Here is a 20,789-nt window from a genome sequence, read left to right as displayed (position 1 = left end):
GCAGTTCCCAACTGAGTCTGGAAATGGGGAATACAAGCAGGAACAAGTACAGTATGGCCATAACCTAAACAAGGAGGTTGTGCAGTCAGACATCTGCTGACTGCAGTGGCTGGTTTTAATGGGTAATTAAACCCCCCTAACCTTTCCCACATCCGTCTGTATCTCTGAAGCCAAAGTAGATTTACAAGCAGGTCGTATAATCTTGGCCTGGGAAGCTGAACTATCAATTTAAAGAATGCAGAAGATATGGAAATATGTGGCTCCAGCAACTGATGGTGAGCCTAAGGATGGTGCCTGTGAAAAGGATCTCAGAAGCAGAAGACTGAAAATTGCCTTACCAGATACACTGGGTAAGAAGTGTGTCAGAGATGTTATTGCCTTGTACTGATGGAATTACAATGATTTATAGTATGAATATTTATCTAACAGTTAGCTTCATGTCATGTTTTTGACAGTTTGTATGTATAAAAGTGTATATGTTTATATACACACATACATATATACGCATAGGTATGTATGCATGTGTATATGTACACACATAAATATTTACATCTAAATGACATGGTCATTAAATATTTCTTTGATTTTTTTTTGGTTTTCCCTCTTATTAAATGGTCCTAAAATGTATGTACCATACATAGAGCATTTTGGTAGCATTTTACAGTAGAGATGTTTTATGCAGTATTTCACTGAATATGGCCAGCTTAACTTTTTAGTGACCGTACTGTTTTTAAGTAATGCAGCCAGATTCAATCTTGACACTGATTGGGCTTAGGAATTCCCATTGTATCTACTTCTAACTCTTTTTAGATCTTTTGTGTGCCAATTGATCTTTTTAGCATGGCCTTAGTTTAGCTTGGCTTACTTCTAAAGGAATGGGCTTTCTGTCTGGTCAGCATTTCTTTTTCCTTCTTATTATCTTCCTATTCTCTTCACTGCCTTTCCTCACATATTCCTCCCTCAAAGATGACTTGCACTTCTCAGACAACTTGTTTGAGATCTTAGTCTATGTTGCTAGTATACACTGCTCCCTGTCCTACCCTGAACCCATTGCTTCAATCTAATGCATCAGAAAATCCTACGCTGTTACCCAGGTGAGGAAAGGCCTGTCCATTTTAACAATAAATGTCTGCAGAAAAGCTGGCTTTTCTCAGAAGGTGCATGTTAGTTTTTTGGGGTTTTTTTTGTAAGTGGGATGCAAACCTGTAGGGTCCTTTGCCTACTATATTTCCCCTTTGACTGCTGAGTAGCTCCCTATCCAACAAGAATAGATGTTTGCTTCTCTGGTACAGTTCACGAAATGTGTCTGGGCTGAATCTGAGCATAGGCTCTAGAAGCTAAACAATAAAAAGCCTTTACCTAGCCTAGTACCATTTTTAGCAGAGGTGTGGGTTGGGGATTTTTGTTGTGGTTTAATGAACATTTAAAAACATTCTGCTTGTTTTCTTTCCTTTCTGCCAGCTGGTCTTGCTGAAGCTTTGAACTTTAAAGGAGGCATGAATGAAAATTAGTTTTTACACAGGCTGCCTGTTTGGTAAGAACGGTTTTGCCTCTTAAACTGTCCAGCACTTCAGCAGCATCTCTGCAATCCATCAAAGTGGAAGACTGAAAGGACAAGATGGTGTTGGATCTCCGCATCTCTACTACTGATGTGCTATATAGCTTGAACAATATTAATCCCTACCTGGCAGTTGTTAAAATTTCTCTGAAACGTAAATATTGGGTTTTTCTTGCCTCTTCTCCTTACTTGCATTGTGGTCATCTGCACCAACATTTGAGAAATGCAGCAAATAGCCTGCCTGTTCCACAGAGGAACATGCTTGAAAAGAAAGCACCTTTATGGTATTTATTTAACAATTGCTGTGTTGTTTAACATATCCATTTCAAGAGGGATAAACAACTGCTACTTGAACTACCAAAATATTTCAAACAATTCTCTCTTGACCATTTCCAAAAAATATTTTTATACGTCTTTCCTCTCAATCTGAATCTAGAAAATACTTCAGTTCATTTAGGGAAATACTACTTCTGCCAAAGCTTGATATTTTGTCACTAAATGCTTGACTCCCAAACAGCTGGAGGCTGCAAGTGCCAAATACACCGCCACATGTTCTACTTAAGCTTTGGCATATTCATTAACTATCTGGCAGAATACTTGCTCATCCCAGCAGAATTTATTGTCCGCATTTCACTAGATTCAGCAGTCTTTAACTTTCAGGAAGGAATTCAGCAACACAAGTGTGATTTGTCAGTGAAACCAACTAAACTTTTTAATGAATTCACAAGGAAAAATGGTTTCATTTCATTGAATATGAAACACTTAAACTTAGCTTCCCTAAACACCTTTTACTCACATGTGATAAAATAAAGTGATAAGCGGGTAGTCTGCTGCTCTTTCTGGTGTCAAGAGACCATGGCAAACAATCTTGCCAAGACTTAGCTACATTCAGTACAGGCAGTGCTAACTGAAGAACTATTGCAAGAATACTTGAAGCAAGCTGAAGAACCACAACAGATGTAAATGGAGAAAATTATAATGACAGAGCTTTTTTTTTGGAAGTACTCCATCGTCGTCATGCCACAGCTAATGTAAAGGAACAGAGAAAGAGAAATAGAAGATTATGACCAAGCACAATAATAGACAATAGAAATTATTTATGCTGGACTGTATGTAGACAAAAGGTTTATAAGCTAATAGGTGTGAGTGAGTTGAAATCTGCCCATGAAGGCCTCCATATTTCTTGCACATCTGAGCCTCTGTAAGTACTTGGACCTAATCAAACAGAAGTGCGTATGTTGCAGACATTGGTTCATGCTGACCAACTGTGGTGAGAAGATCTGCTGGATTTAAAAAAGGGTCTACTGGGTCATTCACTAGCCTCACAGAAGTCAAGTGGATTTCCTACCTAGAATGATCTCCTGAAGAGTGCCTGCAGAAGTCTGCCATGGGAAAATATCAGATTTTGCTGTATGAAAGTCTGACTGAATTAACTCATTTTCTCTGCTTTCAAAGCTTATTTTGGCATTTAAGTCACTGCTGTGTTGTTCAAGCTGTTTTTAAAAGAAACTTATTGTAGTAGAAAAAAATCAATCTTTGTACATTAATTGTTAGTTCTAAATAAATATATAAAATACAAAATGCAAAGGTATGGTTCAGATTATGTTTGTGATTTATTTGAAATTGGCAATTGAAATTTTGTAATGTTTATAGTACAGCCTTAATACAAGTAATATTTTTTTCTTTCATATAAAGAGCTACAGGAAGATCGTCAGTTTTTGTAAAATATCCTAAGGTTGATCTTACCTTTCTCTTATCTTTATTTGCACACTGGCCTCTCCCCAACCCTGACATTTAAGTGAAGATTTCTGATTCCACCTACAGTGGGTTCCAACAAAACACTTTTGTATTCTTTGCATTGCTTTTTGAGGCTAGTCTGAGCTTTGTGTACTCTCTGGCTTCCCTGAATAACATAAAGAGAAATGCCTTTCTCAGAGTGTGCAGGGAAACCTCCTGAATTTACCACATGAAAGCAGGCATATGAGGTGCTGGATTAATGACCTGCAGAGATAATGAGATGATACACAGGAATAGGCATCTGGGAAGTCTGCGGGTGCATTTGCATTAGTTTTTGGTGTGGATCAGGAGTGTGCTTTTGATGTGTACCTCACAATCATGTCTGCTTGCCAGCTTGCAATGCATTCATTTGCATTGTGGAGCGTTCTCAGTGCGCACAAACTGAATTCATTCTGGCTGAAACTAAAGCAGAAGATGTACTTAAGGATCATGTGTATGTGTGCCAACCTGTAATGGGCATTCAGTCCGTGGGATCAGATTAGAGCTAGTAAAAAGTAAAACCTCTGCTTTATTTTACAGATTTGTTCCTTTTGGGCTGCACTACTTGCAGGCATAGACATAGTCAGTAACTCACATGACTCTGTGGGTTGTTTGTTTTTTATTCCCCTGTAGAAAATATTTGAGTAGAGGTTTTCAGCTTATTTCAATTGCTTGGTCTGTATTATGCATAAAAATTCCTCATGTAAGCTGCTCCCAAGACTATAAAACATTATGAAATCCTGACCTGAGTGTTACGTGGATGCTGACAGTGCTGCCTTTGCTCCAAGAATCCTGTGGCCCAGGGCAGAGTTCCCAGAAGGTGCATTACACTAGATTTTGAGTAGCAGGTCTGACCCCATTTCCCCCCAGCAAAACTCCTGGCTAGTTGCAGTTAGCTACTCATCTGTTCCGAATATGCAGAGTGGAATGTCACTATGTTATCTGGAAACTCGGCAGTTGTCTTATTTCTTTACAGATTAACTGGCTAAAGATTTTATTTTAAACTTGATTCAAGAAGTAATTTGTTAGGAAGGTGGGGATAATACCATTGAATTCTTATAATATTTTTTTCTTTCTTCTTCAGTAGATACATTCTCAGGACTGGATTCAGATGTGACAGCAACTCCAGAGGCATATGTGATATATGACGATGGTACTGTTTGACTGTAAAAGTCTCTTGCAAATGGGATTTTTTTTTTTTTAATTTGAAACTGGCTTATAGAAGGCCAGTTGATGAATAGGAGTTTAAGAGGCAGTGGTGAGCTGGAATAGCTTTCTAGAGTCATGTGTTACGTGAAGAACAGGGATTCCCAAGACAACTGTTTCTTGACATGAAGGTCCCTTTACATTACTCTGGCAATCTAAAAGGAGAGTGAAGCCATTGAGAGAAAGATATCTTGAAATGACTTCTGTGATTTTTTTATTCTACTGGCTTGATACTTAGCCCAAAATTTAGAATGTGGGAGTAGAAGGGAGAAGATGGACTAAAATCAACACAATTCCTACACCTCATGTTAGTTACATCCCCATGTAAATGGAATATCCTTAGTGCACAGGGCTTTTGTGAGATCTCCCTGTAGGGATAGTTGTCACCTACAGAAAACAGATGTTTAAGCAGAAAACACTCCAGGCAATGACTAGAGCCCCACAGCCTATATGAGGACAGGACAGTGATGCCAAATGCTTCTTTGCCCTTCATTCTGTGTTTGTCAGTCTTTTATCACAGTAGTTTTTCAAAGAAGAACATTAGATATAATGGGAGTGAATACAAGTTCCCATATAGGGTTGCTTACCATGAGAAACTGGTGGATTCATGGAACTAGGTATTTCACTGTGTCAATGTATCTTCATCTGTTTGCTCGTGTGGTCTGTATTAGAGCTTCTAGACCAACCACTGAAGATTTTCCAGCTGTGTAGCAGAGGGCCTAGCACTGCAGTAGGTTTTTCTTTCTCACTGCTCACTTGGCATAAACTCAGGGAAAATGGCCTGGAGGTTCACATGTGCCAGTTTACCTTCCCTTAATGGACCTAATGGGACCACTAATGGCAAGTACAAGACTGGATACCTCTAGTTTGTAGTAAGGTTCAAGAGCAGTATGAACCTGCTATAGGATTACAGAAGAACAGCACAAAGGTTGTTTAAAAAGTGATTTTTTTCACTCCCTTAATTTTCCTCCTTCAGCATCTGAGGGCTGTGGCCAGGGATTGAATTACTGTACTGTCATCCTTTGAGGGTTGCTACCAGAGGTGGTAGTAGGAGCAAGTTCAGAATATTGCCATACAAATGCATTTGTTTATCGTGGCTCTCTTTACCTGTGTGAGTGAGGTCTAAATCAGCAATGACATTAGTATTGCAAGGCAAATACTGTTCTCGCTTTCCATCAGTTTTTTAGAAACCCTTGCAAGACTGAGGCGTGGTGGATACTGACCTAGAGACCCGTAAGAAGTGTGCCACAGCTATTGGAGAGTACTTGTCATTTTTGTGGGACTGTAGCTTGTGGTGCAAACGCTTCCATTCTCATAGGTAAGACAAAATAACGTGAAGCAAGCTAACATTTTCATTTTATGTTTCCTCTGAAGATTATGAGTTTTTTGAGAGCACTTTGCCACCAACCATCACCACTGTCACTACCACCACTACTTCTACAACAACAGAATCGGAAATTGTCTATCCAGAGACTAGTGTTGTTGGTAACAGCCCTGTGTCAGAATATGATATTGCTGGGAAGAAACGGTTCACTGGTAAGGATATACTTTGTTTTATGTAGCTTATTACTTGTGCTGCAAATAATTCATGTTCTAGCAAGGTCATTCTTTAAGCTGAGGCTGCTGCACAAATATGTCCAACCAAATAGCCTGTGGTCCTTATAAGGACTGCCTCCTGGGAAACCCAAACAGCGGGATTTTGTTCATAGCTTTGATGCTTGCATGTCTACATGTGGACTCACACCAGTTTTTTGAAGCAATGCAACCCCCTTGTACTCTTCCAGTGTAAAAGTGTTCTGCTTTGTGTTCAGCATTGTGTTTGGTTTAGCTTAAGTCAGCAAGGAATCAAGAGTATCTACTCTGGTGCTCAGTTCAGCTGAACTGCATCAGTTTAAATTCACACCGGCAGTTCAGTCATTGCAAGTCTTCATATAGGTGTGAGTCTTCCTCTGAAGAACCTAATTCTTTTCTACTGCCTCAGGCAACTGCAATGATTTCACCCACCTTGCATGAGCATATAGATCAAAGGAGAACTTGGTGTGCTTCATGCAGGACATATGGGAAAGTCAAAGAATGAGTGAAATTTTGGATATGAACTTTCCAAAAAGTAAAACTGATAGATATAAATTTCACTTTGCTATTTGTAGCTTTGCTTTGTAATTTTAGAAGGAGCCCCTAGTACATCAACAAGATCCAAAAGGCTGGCTTCTATACATGTGACCCGTTCAAGTGTGTAAGTTGGCATTGCTCCACTCACTTCAGAGCTGCTGTGCTACTATATCAGAGGAGCAACTCAGGGCCAGACTGGAGGGATTTGAGGTGGTAGGAGGCTGCATTCCAGTCTTCACCCTGGATTGGTAGCCCCCTGGGAGCCCATTGCAAACCTCTGGCACTTGAACTGAGAGTCAGGTCAGCTGCTGGCCCAACCAGGGTTTTGGGCATGAGTTCAATGGCTTGAGGGTCAACTTTGACTCCTGACAACTTTGTGTCTTGCCTTCGTTTCTAACATCCACAAGCTTTGCGTGGCTCAGGATGGTGGTCTGCTGCTGGAGTAAAAGATTTGTTTTTATATATGCTGATTCTTTTTCCAGTGCATCTTCAGTTTCCCCCTATCCAGACAGTTTCATGATGTTTCTGTTCAACTCTCTCACTGACGGTGCTTCTTGTTTCATTTAGACAGAAGGGCTAAAATTAACTTCATTGCCAGATCTGGAAAAACTCCCTTTAGGGCATGAAATCCAATATGATAAACCAAGAAATGTTGGCTTATGAACATTTCAAGGCACTAGGGAAAAATATTATCATCTCAGCGAATTGTATTATTGTTTCTGAAGAAACATTTCCAAAGGCAAGTTTTATAGTCCTTACTTTGAATATTACAGTGACATTTAAGGCAATAAAATGTTTAGTCTTTTTGTGAACCAAAGTGCAATTCTGGTCAGTATAAAGCTTCTAAAAATAGAAGTTACATGTTGGGAGAACAGGCCTGGAGGGAGAGACTTCCCACATCATGACTCCCAGTCCCTTAATATCCAGGGAACCACATCAGTTCGTTAACTAGTCAGGCTTCATCTTGGAATTACTATTCTTGTTCCCTCTGTTGTTTCACCCAAGCTTTAGGATGCTTTTTTTAAGGACAAGCCACTAAGACCTGGCTGAGGTTTTAGACCTTGATCTAAGGCACTGGCAGGGATCTGTTTTCACATGTGAAAGGCTGAGAAAGGTGATGTGTTTGCCCAGCCACCCAGAGAAGTGGGAAGTAGTGTGCGGAAGGTCCTGCAATCAGACGACTCTCTTCTGCCTCTCGTAAAGCTGATCGTTCTGTCTTTGCATAATTGGGACAGTTGTGACTGTGGAGTAGATCTGAATATTGGCATCCCACTTCTCCCCACTCATCAGCCAAACTGAGTGTGAGCCATACTTCAGTGGTTTCTGCTTGCAGCAATCAGTAAATGGTTTCCATCCTCTCTTGAACATATCTCTGAGGCCTCTTGTTTGCCACCACAGTCTAAAGCTAAGATTTGAACACTGCTTGTTTACTTGGAGAACACCAAATCTTTGTTTTGCTTTCTAAATTCTTTTGGCAAGGTGCAAAGGTCTGGTCAGAGGGGCACAGGAGAAGGAAGGGTAAAGAAGGCACACACAGCACCAATCAATTTCTCTGCAGCTATTTGTACTTTCATACTGCCTCTTTAGGTCATGTATACTGGCATACGACAGTGAAGACCTTGAGATTTTGTGAGGACCAGTTCAGGAACTGCCACCGTGAAGTGCAAAAAAATGCATCCAGGTTGGGCAGCCAACTGCCCAGTTACCCAAATCAGAATGGCTGGGCTAGACTGGGGCGTGGGGAGCCGCTGGGGGCCGCACAGATGATTAAGGGCTTGGAGCATCTGTCATATGAGGAGAGACTGAGAGATCTGGGACTGTTCAGCCTGGAGAAGAGAAGGCTCAGGGCAATGTTGACAATGTTTATAAATACCTAATGGGGGGAGTAAAGAGATTGGAGCCAGGCTTTTCTCAGTGGTACCCAGTGACAGGAAAAGAAGCAATGAGCACAAATTGAAATGCAGGCAATTCCATTTAAACATAAGAAAAATCATCTTTACTGTGAAGGTGGTTGAACACTGGAACAGGTTGCCCAGAGAGGCTGTGGAGTCTCCATCCTTGGTGATATTCAAAACTGGACTGGATACGGCCCTGAGCAACCTGCTCTAACTGACCCTGCTCTGGGCAAGGGATTGGACTAGATGATCTCCAAAGGTCCCTTCCAACCCCAACTATTCTGTAATTCTCTGAAGGACTTGCCACCCAACCAGTGTGCCCAGAGACTAAGGCTGTAAAGAGCACCCACGGCACTGTTTCAGCATCACATGGTAGCAATGTGCTCCTGAGACCACTAGTGACACCAGTGTACTGGCTCTGTGGCCATATGGCTCCAACCATTATGCCTCAGGCTTTCTTCATTGTACATACACCCTGTGTAGGGTTTTGCCTGCCAAATCTCAGCTGGAATCTGCTGCTTTAGAGCAACAGCGCACAACTATTCAAATGGTGTCTTCCCAAGCTGTGGCGGTCCCTATCTATTGCTCGGAGTAGAGGGAGTCATATTGACTGTTTGTCATTTGATGGTTTTCCTGGTGCTATAGGTATGTGAAATTGTAGGAACACTCCAAAAAGTTTCTAAACATCATCAGAAAATGAAAAGCAAAATCTTCACTGAAATTGTAAATGTACACACTGGAGTTTCAGGAAATGAAAGTCTGATTTTTATTGTTAAGAATAAAATAAGTGATTTTTATTCATGCAGTAGTTTCAACAGGCTGGAGGAGGAGGAATTTTAAAAAGCATCACAAAACTTCATTCTCTTTTTTTCAGGAAATTGTCCGTCAGTGTACTTCTCTGCTGACATCTACAAACTGCTAACTAAATGCCACCCTTCCTTATCTCTTCCAGCTCCTTATGTGACCTATCTAAATAAAGACCCAACAGTTCCCTGCTCCTTGACAGAGGCTCTAGAGCACTTCCAAGTGGAAAGCCTCGATGAAATCATTCCTAATGATTTCCTTAAAGAGAAAGAGCTGCGTCCCCTGAAGGCCCCTCACAACATCACCATTGTGGCAGTAGAAGGCTGCCATTCCTTTGTCATTGTGGACTGGGCCAAACCTGCTCAAGGAGACATGGTAACAGGTATTACAGAAATGGCAGCTGGTGGCCCCAGCACCTGGGGATGTGGGGCTGTTTTCCTGAGTGGGTTTGGGGGATGGGGGAAATGGAAGTTTTGTCGAATGAAGATCTTTGCCTTGAATTGAGTTAACCTCTCATAGAAGTTCTCTCTCCATTACAGTTCTCTCAGGAGATGTAAGCTAGTTTCTGAGGAGCAAGAAAGGTCTCTCTGTCATCTCTCAGGACTAGACCAGGGACAGAAGGATCAGCTCATGGTGGTCTAGATGTTTCAAAGGGCTCCGTTTTGGCATGGCTTTTGTACCAACAATTCTGAAGTCACCACTTCCTGCAGATACACATGATAACACTTAGCTTGACTGAGCACTTCTGCCCCTCAGGTAGAGCTATCAACACCACCAAAGACAACCTTCCAAATGTGCCTTTTGAGCAGCTTTCCTATATGGGTTCCGGTCACTCTGAGGTAATGTGACTATGTGGCCGGGGCTGATTAGTGCCCTCTCAGCTGTGCACGTGGCTGAAAGAGCGTAATCTGCCTGCAGATGTGTTTCTGGCTAGGCTTTTTTCCAAATCCCTGAAGCCAATGTTTTCTCCCTCCTGAATGCTAACCAGGAAGGATGGGAGGGAAGGAAAGGGCTGTGTGGGAATGTGGTAAAACATTGTCTCTTGTGGTTTGCCGAAACTGCATGCCCTAGTAGCAGTATCAGTGATGCAGGTCAGAACTAAACTGTTCCTGTACACAGAGAAATAGTGTGGAGCTTGTAGGTGAGTGAAGAGGGAAATTTGAGCATTTTTTCATATAACGAAGTGTATCAGAGTTGATTAACTCAAACGGAATCCATGGCCCAAGCTGTGTTTACATTGTGTTACTGAAATTTTGTTGAAATCAGTCTGACAAGTGAGGTTTGGGCAGTTAACCAAACGTGTTAAGTTCAATCTCCTTTAATGTTTTTATGTCTTTTGAGAGCCACAGATAAACCCAAACCCAAAGAAACCCATCTCAGTGAACACTTCAGAAAGAAAGATACCATGCGTGCTGGTCTGGATCCAGAGAGAAAATACTGTAATGCAAATGCAACACAATGTAAACAGTGTTTGAGGTAGCTTAATTTAACTGAAGGTGATGAGAAGGCAGCATAGTAGCAGCAATTTTAAAATGAAAGGCAGAAGCAGGTTTTTTGAACTCTCCTCTGGTAACTTGCATAATAGAGGTGTTGAGCAGTATCTATGGACTCAAGAGTGACAGTGAGGGAAGTCACTTGACGTATGATATATCTGCTTGTTGGCTAATGATAGGTAATTCTTTTAGCCTGTTTTTTTTTTCCAGGAATGTTAGGCATCTAGTCACTTTCAAATCCAAAGATGCTTTCACTCCTTTTAACACATAAAATCTGCAACACCTAAGACTTAGGCTATCACCATTTTAAATTTAGAATCCCCACAACTATTTGTCTTCCTCATTTACAGGCTATCTGGTTTACAGTGCATCTTACGATGACTTTTTGAAGAATAAATGGTCAACCAGGACTGCAGGGACTACTCATTTGCCGATTGAGAACCTAAAGCCAAATACACGGTAAGCTTTTGATCCATTGTTTTTCAGTTCTGTTAGGAAAGTAAAACAAATTTTGCTGACTACTGATTATTTTTCTTGGCCTTGGTATAAATGTCTCCATCTGATCTAGATTTTACTCATTCTGTCTGACAGCAAATCTTGTTTTATAAACCACATGGATACTTCAGTTATATGATACGTTTACCACATTATCTCTGGAGTAAATGACTCTGTGACATGTACATTTATTTGTGTATATAAAAACACATATCAGTAATAGAAAAAATCTTATCTCAAAGTACTTTATTTTGTGACATATTTTCTTGTAAGGATAGAGGTTACCTAGGGAGGTCCACAGACTGCTGGAAGCGAGGCTGGGATACTCGAGGGGTATAACTCTGTGTTTGCATGTTCTCGTTCTGTTCCTGCGCACATGTCAGTGGCCACTGCTGGAGACAAGATACTGAAACAGGAGACCTTTGGGGTGACATAATGCGGCCATTCCCACATACTTGCGTAGCCAGGATTTAATCACCTGTAGGCTGGTGGTAAGAGGTCCTATTCTATGATGTTTTCACTGTCTTCTCACATTAGCTGTACTGGAGGAGGAGGCTTGGAGGTATATAATAAGACAGTGGCAGTTGATCAAACTCAGCTTGGCAGGAGCTTTAGAACGTTATCTTGCAAAAATCTCATGGAAATGGCAAAACAGGAATACATGTGTTGTGTGATATTGGAGTAATTCATGGTGGTTGGGTGGGAAATGAATGGGCATAGAGGGGATACTTTAAAATTACTTCTTTTGACAGCTACTTGGTGTCTATTCATATTTTTCTCTCTAATTTTGAGTCTAAAACACTCTTGGTGCTGTCTTGGACTAGGTGATTCCTCTTCATATGCTGGTGACTAGCATCTGTTACAGACTGGGAGCAGTTGTTGCTGGTGCATTTGGTAACATGGGAGTACAGTGGAATTGTACCCTGGTTCTAGCATGCTGCCTCCGATGACAAGGCACAAATCAGAGCATCCATTCCTAGAGCAGGCACACAGGGCCAGGGCTATGCAGAAGAGAAAGAAATGGTCTGACCTAAATAATCTTTTCTTTTCAAAACGATTTATAGATAAGGGGAAGGCTCTGTGAATTAAGAGCAGTTGCTTAAAAGTTCAGGTCTTACTTGTTTAAACTGTTGTATAAATTCTCATATAATTAAAAAATCTAGTTAATTGCTAAAATCATAAACCTCAACCTAGAAAATAGAGAAGAGATATTTGAGCATGCTCTTAAACTAAAATCTTAATAAATTAACCAAAACTCATGAAGAGTTAGTGTAGTGCAGTATTTGGGTCTCAAATATGACCTGGCACATTTTTTCTGATCACATTACAGTGCTTTTTAAAGTGGTTATACCCAATTATTGTCAGTTTTGAAATAACTGTAGATGACATGCCACTCCCAGAGACAGCACTAGGATGCAAGGTTCCTCATCACTGATAGTATGCTGCCAACCAGGAAATGGCTGCAAAGTGTGATGAAAAAGAATTTGTCATGTCCTTGTTGGCTATCGTAGGAAGGTGCTGAAAGTGGTTCCTTCAGTTCAAGTAATAAGAGTCTATCTGAACTGCAAATGAAGATACAGCAGCAGCACATGCTGATGTCCTTTTGGTAGTTCAATCCTCAGTTTGGCACAAAAGAAAGCGGTTCAGCACTAGAAGAGATTGCCCGCAGAAGTTGCGGACTCTCCACCCTTAGAGATATTCACAACTTGACTGGACCATTCCCTGAGCAACCTAATTTCAAAGTCAGCCCTGCTTTGAGGAGGAGGTTGGACTACAGATGCCCAGAGGTGCCTTCCACCTTAATGATATGAGTCTGTGCTAAAGCTAGAGCCAAGCAGTCTTCTTGGCTGTTGTGAGGTGGCTTGAGACAGGTAATATAATGCTCTCCTGTTGGTGTATGCTTCAGTCCCGTCTGAGTTTTACTGTGCAGATAAACCATAAGTTATGGTACTGAACGCCCAGGGATTCTTCTTGTAAAGAGTATAGGATGCATGGCTGTAGTTCACGTACAACAGCAACATATCTACAGATCACATCAAACAGGTTTTTGTATTGAAGTTTAGTCCATAGTGTAAGGGAAGAGGGGGGCAGTTGTTCCTGTACATGTCCTCTTTTGGCACAGTTGTAGGTTGAGTTGTGGGCTGTCAGGAGCAGGGCCCCGGAGGGGAGAGGAGCACAACAGACAGGTCTTGCTCAAGGAGCGCAGGTGCACCTGCTTTGCCCCTGCAGCTGCTCCAGGTGACCCTGAAACATCCAAGCACCACAGTGCAATTTAAGAAGGGAGCGCTGCTCCCCAGTCTCCTTCTTGGAGATTTTCCTCCAGCCAGTGAGTTCTGGCAACATTACTTCTCTTTGGGAGAACCAGCACAAGGAGCAGTTTTCAGCAATTCCTTAGGCAGGTGTACAAGGGAAATATTCACCACAGCGCACCTTCAGAATCAAAGACCCATTAAATTAGCAAGTAAACAGTTTATGTAGAGGCAGCATAAACATACATAATGCATCCAGAGAGTTAAAGGACTAGAAATAAGATGTTACAGGAAAAGCTTTGTGCCATCTTATCCTCTTCCGTTCTGTCTACAGTGCTGTTAGTCACACACTTCATGAGGCTTTTTCTTACATATCCAAGAGATACAAAAAGGCAACTATAGTGAAGATGAATATTCTAGACCTCTTAACACAAGTCCTTAAGAGTTGTGCATACTGCATTAAAGCAGAGTTACTTGCATAGCAGGGAGTTGCAGTCAGATGTTCTGGATCTGCTAGCGCGTTGTTATAAAAATGGCATTTTTATAAAAGTATAGAGGTGTGAGCTACAGTTTATCTGTGTGTCTCACCTGCTATAACAAGATGGAAGAGGTCTGAGATCTCCTAGACTCTGATCCAAGATACTGAGAGAGGCCAGTACAGACCTTCCTGCCTTTGTATTTCCATGTCCTTGTGCCTCCAGCACATCCTTTCTCTAAGCCTCTCTCCTATTGCCTTTCAGTCCCTGTTCCTACCTCTGCATCCCAGTCTCCCTTATGTCCCCAGCCATTTTTTTCCTCATCAGTTTTCTGTAGCTTCCCATCCACTCCCCCACTGCTCACTTTGCCCCCTACTCAGGCCAGGGAGGCATCACCCATACATCCCAGCTTCCCCTGCCCGGGCTCCTCCACTACTTACTTCTCTGCTGTTTCCACCTTCCAGACCCAGCTCCTCACCCCTTCACAGCCTTGCAGTCAAGTGTCCTTCTCCTGCGACCCCTAAGAACAGTGCTGTATGCCTCCTATAGCTCCTGCTTTCTTGTGCCCAGCATCTCAAGGGCTCCAGGTCACCAGAAAGAGCAATCGGAGTGAAGGTACCACTGGAGCCCTGCAGTTGCTGTCCCAGCCATGCTCTGTGCAGAGGGAATCAGTGGGGAACTGAGCTGCAAACCTGTCATACGTCTGCTGAGATGTATGGGAACTCCAAGTTTCAGAAGTTCACAATTTGGCTGAATTTGAATGGATTTTTATAGAAACAGCAAAAGGCATATCCATGAACTTTATGACTCCCCTGCCAAATTTTAAGGCTCTGTTTCAAAGTAGGGGAGTTCAAACACTATTTAAGTGTATTATTTCCCTAACATATTTCTAAGAATGGTGTAATCCATTGGCTTCTATTATGCACTCAGTGGAGGAAATAAAGACTTCATGTGGGGTCGGTCATGGAATAGGAGGGTTCTTTTCAACAGAAAAATTGTGTGTATCAGCCAATCTCATTTTCATTCTCCAAATCCACAGACTGAATTGATTGCATATTTTTCATCTTAAAAATAACTCCCTAACCACTGGTAAAGAACCCCATGACTAATTAAGAAAATATGGCCTGGAGTCTGAAGTTAGTCTAAAAATTATGTGTTTGCATCGTGAATGCATTTTGTAAGAAATCTCTGATTAAGTCATATTTACTGTACGCAGATGATACTGATTCTGGCTGTTCTATATGAGGGTTTATTGGTGGTACAATCTGTGGTGTGCACGCCGTATCAGAAAAGGGTTAGTATCTCAGTAGAAACTAGCTCCAGAAGATTTGAAGCTGTCGCCATATCCTGGAAAACACTTTGAGGAGAGCATTACACAAAATTACAGTTCAAAATTCTGCCCATCCTGAGCTTTCATCTACCTAGCGTTTAGGTTTTACAGAATAAAACAGAAGTCTAAATATTAGATAAGATTTCTTTTCAGGCCTGGTTTAGCCTCCATCTGAGTAGTGGCAGTTTTTCCATTAGTAAAACTCTGGTCAGCTTCAGTGGGCACAGGAGCTGCTTTCTTGGGACGTGTGAATATAAACCCTAAAATTCCATAAACCTTATTAAACCTTAAAAATGGCAGCCTTGACATAAACTTAATTCTCAGCTATCACAGAAGAGCGATGTAAAGGGCTGGAAAGCCCTTCAACAACTACATCCAATCTCCTGCAATCACAAGTACTGTAATCATTTTCATAAACATTTCAAACTCCCTCTTGAAAGTGGTTAGGCTTTTTCCTGCCTTTCTGCTGGAAAGCTGTGGCAGTGCCTTATGGGAGTGATTAGGTAGTCTCATGATTTAAAACACTTTGCTGCTGTATCTCCATGTCTCATCAAACTTTCTTCCCTTTGCACTTGATTTTCATTCCCTTCAGGGCTGTTTTGATCCCAGACTGCCTGCTTCTAATTCCAGTCTTGTTCAGAGTCTTTCACAGGACATTCTCAAACATCCACTCAGGGCTCACAGTTACAGACAGAGGCTTGATCTCCTGGCTCTGGGGGCCAGATGCATAGAGAATTTCTCTTTCCTTTCTATATCTCCTTTAAAGCAAAGCAGCAGTATGTCCAACAAGCAACATAAGCCACAACTGGTTGTTTTTTATCACCAGAACAGCACAAAACAGGTAAGATGTTAACTTGGGAATGAGGCCTCGTCTCCTGTGTGGACAGTATAGCTGTATGGCCCACACCTGCATCACAACATCTGTGTAGGAAGCTCCTCTTCCAGCGCTGCTCTGGTGCCCACTATTATATTTATTTTTAAAAGTTCATGATGTATGTAGTGCTAGCTCATCTTTGATGGAGAGGGATACTTTGCATTAGCCTGTCAGCCTGCAGGCAGCTAATTTATGTGTATTCTCTTCTTGAGGGATTATAGAGGTGCACCTAGAAGGATTTCAGCCCCTGCTGCGCTCTCCACATGCTTGTGGGGAAGGTGCATGCCGGTCCGTCTTGCTTCCCCCTCGCAGCTTCTGTCCCCTTCCATCCACTGGCCTCACTGCTGGGCAAGTGCATCTGTGCTGGATTGTCACATTGATTTGTCCTCTTCCCTTCCTGGGGTAGGGCAAACCTGTGCCCCAGTGGAGAAGGCATGATCCAGCCCTTAACCTTTTACACACCTCCCTGGTTGTCCCTGCTGCCACTGGACAGCAAGCAGGATCTCAAATTGGTGGCTCCTGTTTGGAGCAGGTTGTGGTGAGGGGAGCGTGTGGGTCTGTTTGCAAATCACCCAGCAGCTCTGCCCCTCTGGGCAGTGGGGCAAGCAAGGGGGCATGACTCTCCCTTGCAGAAACCTCTGACCAGACACCCCGATCCTCTTCCCACAAAGAGTAGCCCACTGCCATTTATCTACCCTTTATAGCCACTTAGGCTGTAAATCCACAGTCACTTTAATCCAACATTGAAGAAGGCTGTCTTCAAAAGAAGTGATCCCACTTTCACCTTTGCCCCAGGCACACAGTCCCTCTGCCTCCTTGTGCTACAACTAGCAGATTGGCTGTCTTTGCAATGAATCAGATTAGGCAATGGATCTGGCTTAAAATGAACACCGAAGAAAATAAAAAAGTTTAGTTTTCCAGATCAGAGTGCTCTCTGCTTTGCATAGTGATGTACAGAAATAAATGGGTTTAGTCTCAGCACAGGGACAGCGGGCAGTCACAGATTTGCACTACCTGCACTCTAAGCTAGCCGGTAACAAGTCCGCTCTGCGCCAGAAGCCCTGCATACAGCAGCATTAGCGTGTTGCTGTGCTTTGGCTTGCACCCTGTCAGCAAGGCGCATTCACACATAAGAGTGCTGCCTCTGTGCAGTTGTGCATCTTTCACACCACAGCTGGCTGACGTCCAACCACCTCAGCGTGCCGTTGGAGAAAGTATGGGAAAGTCTTCATGCAAGCATGCATTGAGATCGTCTGGAAAAATGATTTGTGGCTAACACACTTTTTGAAAACAGCTGCTTCTGTAATTAGTATGCTGAGTGATTATCTCACTTTGTAGCTATGAGTGCCAACTATTTTTTTCCAACAGAAAGAAGATGCTTTGAATTAGGTCATAAAATCTTTCATTTTGCTCTGACAGGTATGGTGATATGATTAGTCACAGTCTAAATGAATAAAAATTGTACTTATTCATTTTTATGTTACAGTTTATTATGTCCTTTCTTGACATGTCAGTAGAAGTGGTATATAGCATCTCAAAGGAGGTTTATTTTTTAGGAAGAAAAGCTTTTCTTCTTGTCTGTATTAAAAGTGAACAATGAGTGGTATTGCATTTGCTGCGATTGTGATTTTTTTATGCCTATAGGTGAAAATTCATTACAATTCTGGTTAAGCAAAGTGTTATCAAAGCACAATCACTTACTACATTACAAATTTTATTCTTTCATGTATTTCTTTATCGAGTCATGAAGAACAGCTAAGTTACATTGATTTGATATTTCCTGGCAAATTCAGCAGCTATAAGGCAAATAAACAAAGATTCTGACTAATGAAACTGTCAGATGCCTGGATCTGGGAAGGGTTTGGCAGTTTGTTTTTTATTTGTCATGTCTGAAGAAGAAATACAGCCCGACTGCAATATTTTATTGACATTCTTAATACAGCAGTCATAGCATGGTCTACAGTTAAATCACAAATCAGCAAGTCATGAAACCTGGCTCTCTTTCTGGCACTACTAAAGGCTTCTTGTGTATAAAAAGGCTTAGGAACTAATCTTCCTCATGTAGTGAAGAAAAATAAACCCATAATTTCATCACTGTTTTTTTTTCTGACAGTCAGTCAGACAGATTGAACAATCATGTGTCCCAGATGGCCTTTTATGTATGTAGTAGGGCACCTGAATGCACAGTTGCCCTGTTTACATATGTAATCAGTTATTGCATTACATATTAGACACACAACTACATGTTTTTTCCACACTTAAATAGATGCATTTTGAGTATGAGACTGGCCATCCTGGGCTGCTTTCTCCTACATTAAACATGGACCATGGGACTTCTGTATGTCATGCAAATGTTTTGAAGCTAAAATTAATACAAGCATATAAAGTGCATTGGAAGTTTCACACAGAAGATTTCATTGTGTTGCAAAGATGCTATCTAATTATCAGTACTACCTCTTTGGAAGCAGCAAAAAGCCAGGCATCCATACAGATGTCTTCATTATGCTTTGAATCATTACAAAAAAGATCTAGTCTGGAAAACTTTTTCTCCTGCGCTTTTGCTCTAGTTAAACCAAGTGCTGGGCTAAGTCAGTGTGGCTTTATGCTGCATTGTGGCCATTTCAGGAGCCAGTGTGAGGAATAGCAGCTGTGTCCCTGGGTTCGGCTTTATGTAGATCCCTACCCAGAGCCAGGTGGAAGAAGTGCGACCAGGTGAAGGAGGTGTGGATGGAGCATGTCAGTGCCACTGAGTCAGGTGTCCTTTGAGAGCAAGGGCAGCCCAGCGAATTAAAGCAGTCCGTTGGCAGCTGCATTCTGCTCGGGGAAGTGCTGCTAGTGGCCAGAATGGCAGGAACACACAAGAGGCTTTTTGCTGCAGCCACCCTAAAGACTCACACGCTGCTGTCAAGAAGTCAAGACCAGTAGTCTAACCTCTTGCAAATATTCCTGCCAGCAAAAGGATTGTGCAAGAAATGAGCAAAAAACACCACCTTGCTTTATTACACTCTTTAATGTGTTTTTTTTCTGCCGCAGTGTGTATTCCTTTTAAAAGAAAGCTGTGAGTCTGTTGTGATCATCATATAATCATTAATTAAAAGCAGAACTCTCTGCAGAAAACAGGAGTGATGTGCAAAACACATCGGTTTCTGATGTCAGCCATGGGATGCAGCAGGGGTACAGGGGACTACCGTCGTTGTGTGGGAACGGGAGCGAGTCCTTGCAGAGGCTCTGACCACGTGTGTGCTCCAGGTCTGGCACCGATGAGAGGTGATGCTTATGCTGCTGGTGGAGCTCAGAATATTCCAGTTCCCATAGCTTCTGCACTGAACTCGCCTGGTGCACCAGCCTGTGATGCTTAGGGAGGGAGTAAGAAGGTGCTTTGGTGTGTTCCCTGGCGATAACCTACCTGTTTCACAGCAAAACTGTGTTTACATGACTGCCATCCTTCTGCTGAAGAAGTGGATGTTATTTTCATGTCTTTTCAGTGTTTTCATAGGAATTGGTTTCATTTTGTAGCAAAGCAGTTCACCTTGCATTCTTTTTAATGGCATTCTTTTTAATGAAAAAAACAGGCTAGTTCCCACAGGTCTCTTCCAGTTTGTCAGTGTGAATAGTTTCATAAATGTTTAGCTGGTGCTTAGACCAAACAAGCTGTTTTCAGGAGCCAGTTTCAGGACCCCAAGAGGAGGGATGGGCAGGGAAGTCAGGCAGCAAAGACCAGCTCTTCTAGTGGAGGACAGCTGGCTGATGGAGAGCCATAAGGTCTGACATGGGTTTCCCTTGTTTCCCCTGCTGCCCTTGGATGTTGCAGCTCCAAGTCAGTTTTCCTCATAAGCTGAGCCCTTTTCTGTCTGGATTTAGCCATGGCCTGCAACCTTGCTTGGTTTCCCAAGCTGAGGAGTGTCAGGCCTGCAACTTGGAAGGGAAATTACCACTGGAGGCAATCCAAGCACTCAGTGGCATTCTTCCCTGGGAGCAAGCGCTACGTGGGTCATGCATGGCGTTCGCAGGTGCTGCACTTTTGGAGATGTCTGCTTTTGGATGAGAGGCTAAGTCAAGATCCAAATGCTGTGTGGATATTAGAGATGCCTGGTCATTTTTTTCTCTTAATTTCTTTACAAGAATGAATTTGAGCAAGCAGGCAGGAAAGGAAAACCGTGACACAGGCACTTAAAAAAATGCTATGCTGGAACTTTTTACAGTGATCTTCAATTCTAATTGGTTTCTGCTGTCTAGATAAAAAGATAAAATGGAAACAAAGAAAACATTAATCTGGAAAAAAATGTCAGGGTAGGCATCAACTAAAAAGTCATCGTATGTGGAAATGAAATAAAAGTGTGCTTAAGCATGTTCTTCTCTAAGTGTCAGAATAATCTTGCTTCTGTCAAGCAAAGAATGGTGTTTAGGGGCTAGTCATGTGCTGTGAGTTAAGCATGTGATTTAAATACTGCGGTGAATCATGGCCCAAATAATCAATAAGTCAACATATGAAGCTTTCTCATATTATTCAAAAATTGTGATCTT

The 20,789-nt window shown here is 42.0% G+C and overlaps 1 protein-coding gene across 1 annotated transcript in view; it reads left to right on the top strand.

The window, feature by feature from the left end:
- Nucleotides 1-20,789, top strand: part of FNDC1 (fibronectin type III domain containing 1) — an 87,885-nt gene that overhangs the window by 57,304 nt on the left and 9,792 nt on the right. Inside the window, exons 12-15 of the mRNA XM_067293528.1 lie at nucleotides 4,419-4,487; nucleotides 5,915-6,076; nucleotides 9,497-9,730; nucleotides 11,192-11,300. Of these exons, the coding sequence (XP_067149629.1) occupies nucleotides 4,419-4,487; nucleotides 5,915-6,076; nucleotides 9,497-9,730; nucleotides 11,192-11,300 (574 nt within the window). The remainder of the gene's footprint in view (nucleotides 1-4,418; nucleotides 4,488-5,914; nucleotides 6,077-9,496; nucleotides 9,731-11,191; nucleotides 11,301-20,789) is intronic.

This window comes from Apteryx mantelli, chromosome 3 (assembly GCF_036417845.1).
Source record: "Apteryx mantelli isolate bAptMan1 chromosome 3, bAptMan1.hap1, whole genome shotgun sequence".
Classification (NCBI taxonomy): domain Eukaryota; kingdom Metazoa; phylum Chordata; class Aves; order Apterygiformes; family Apterygidae; genus Apteryx; species Apteryx mantelli.
The sequence above is the reverse complement of the archived record's forward strand: the minus strand, read 5'-3'. Positions and strand labels throughout refer to the sequence as shown.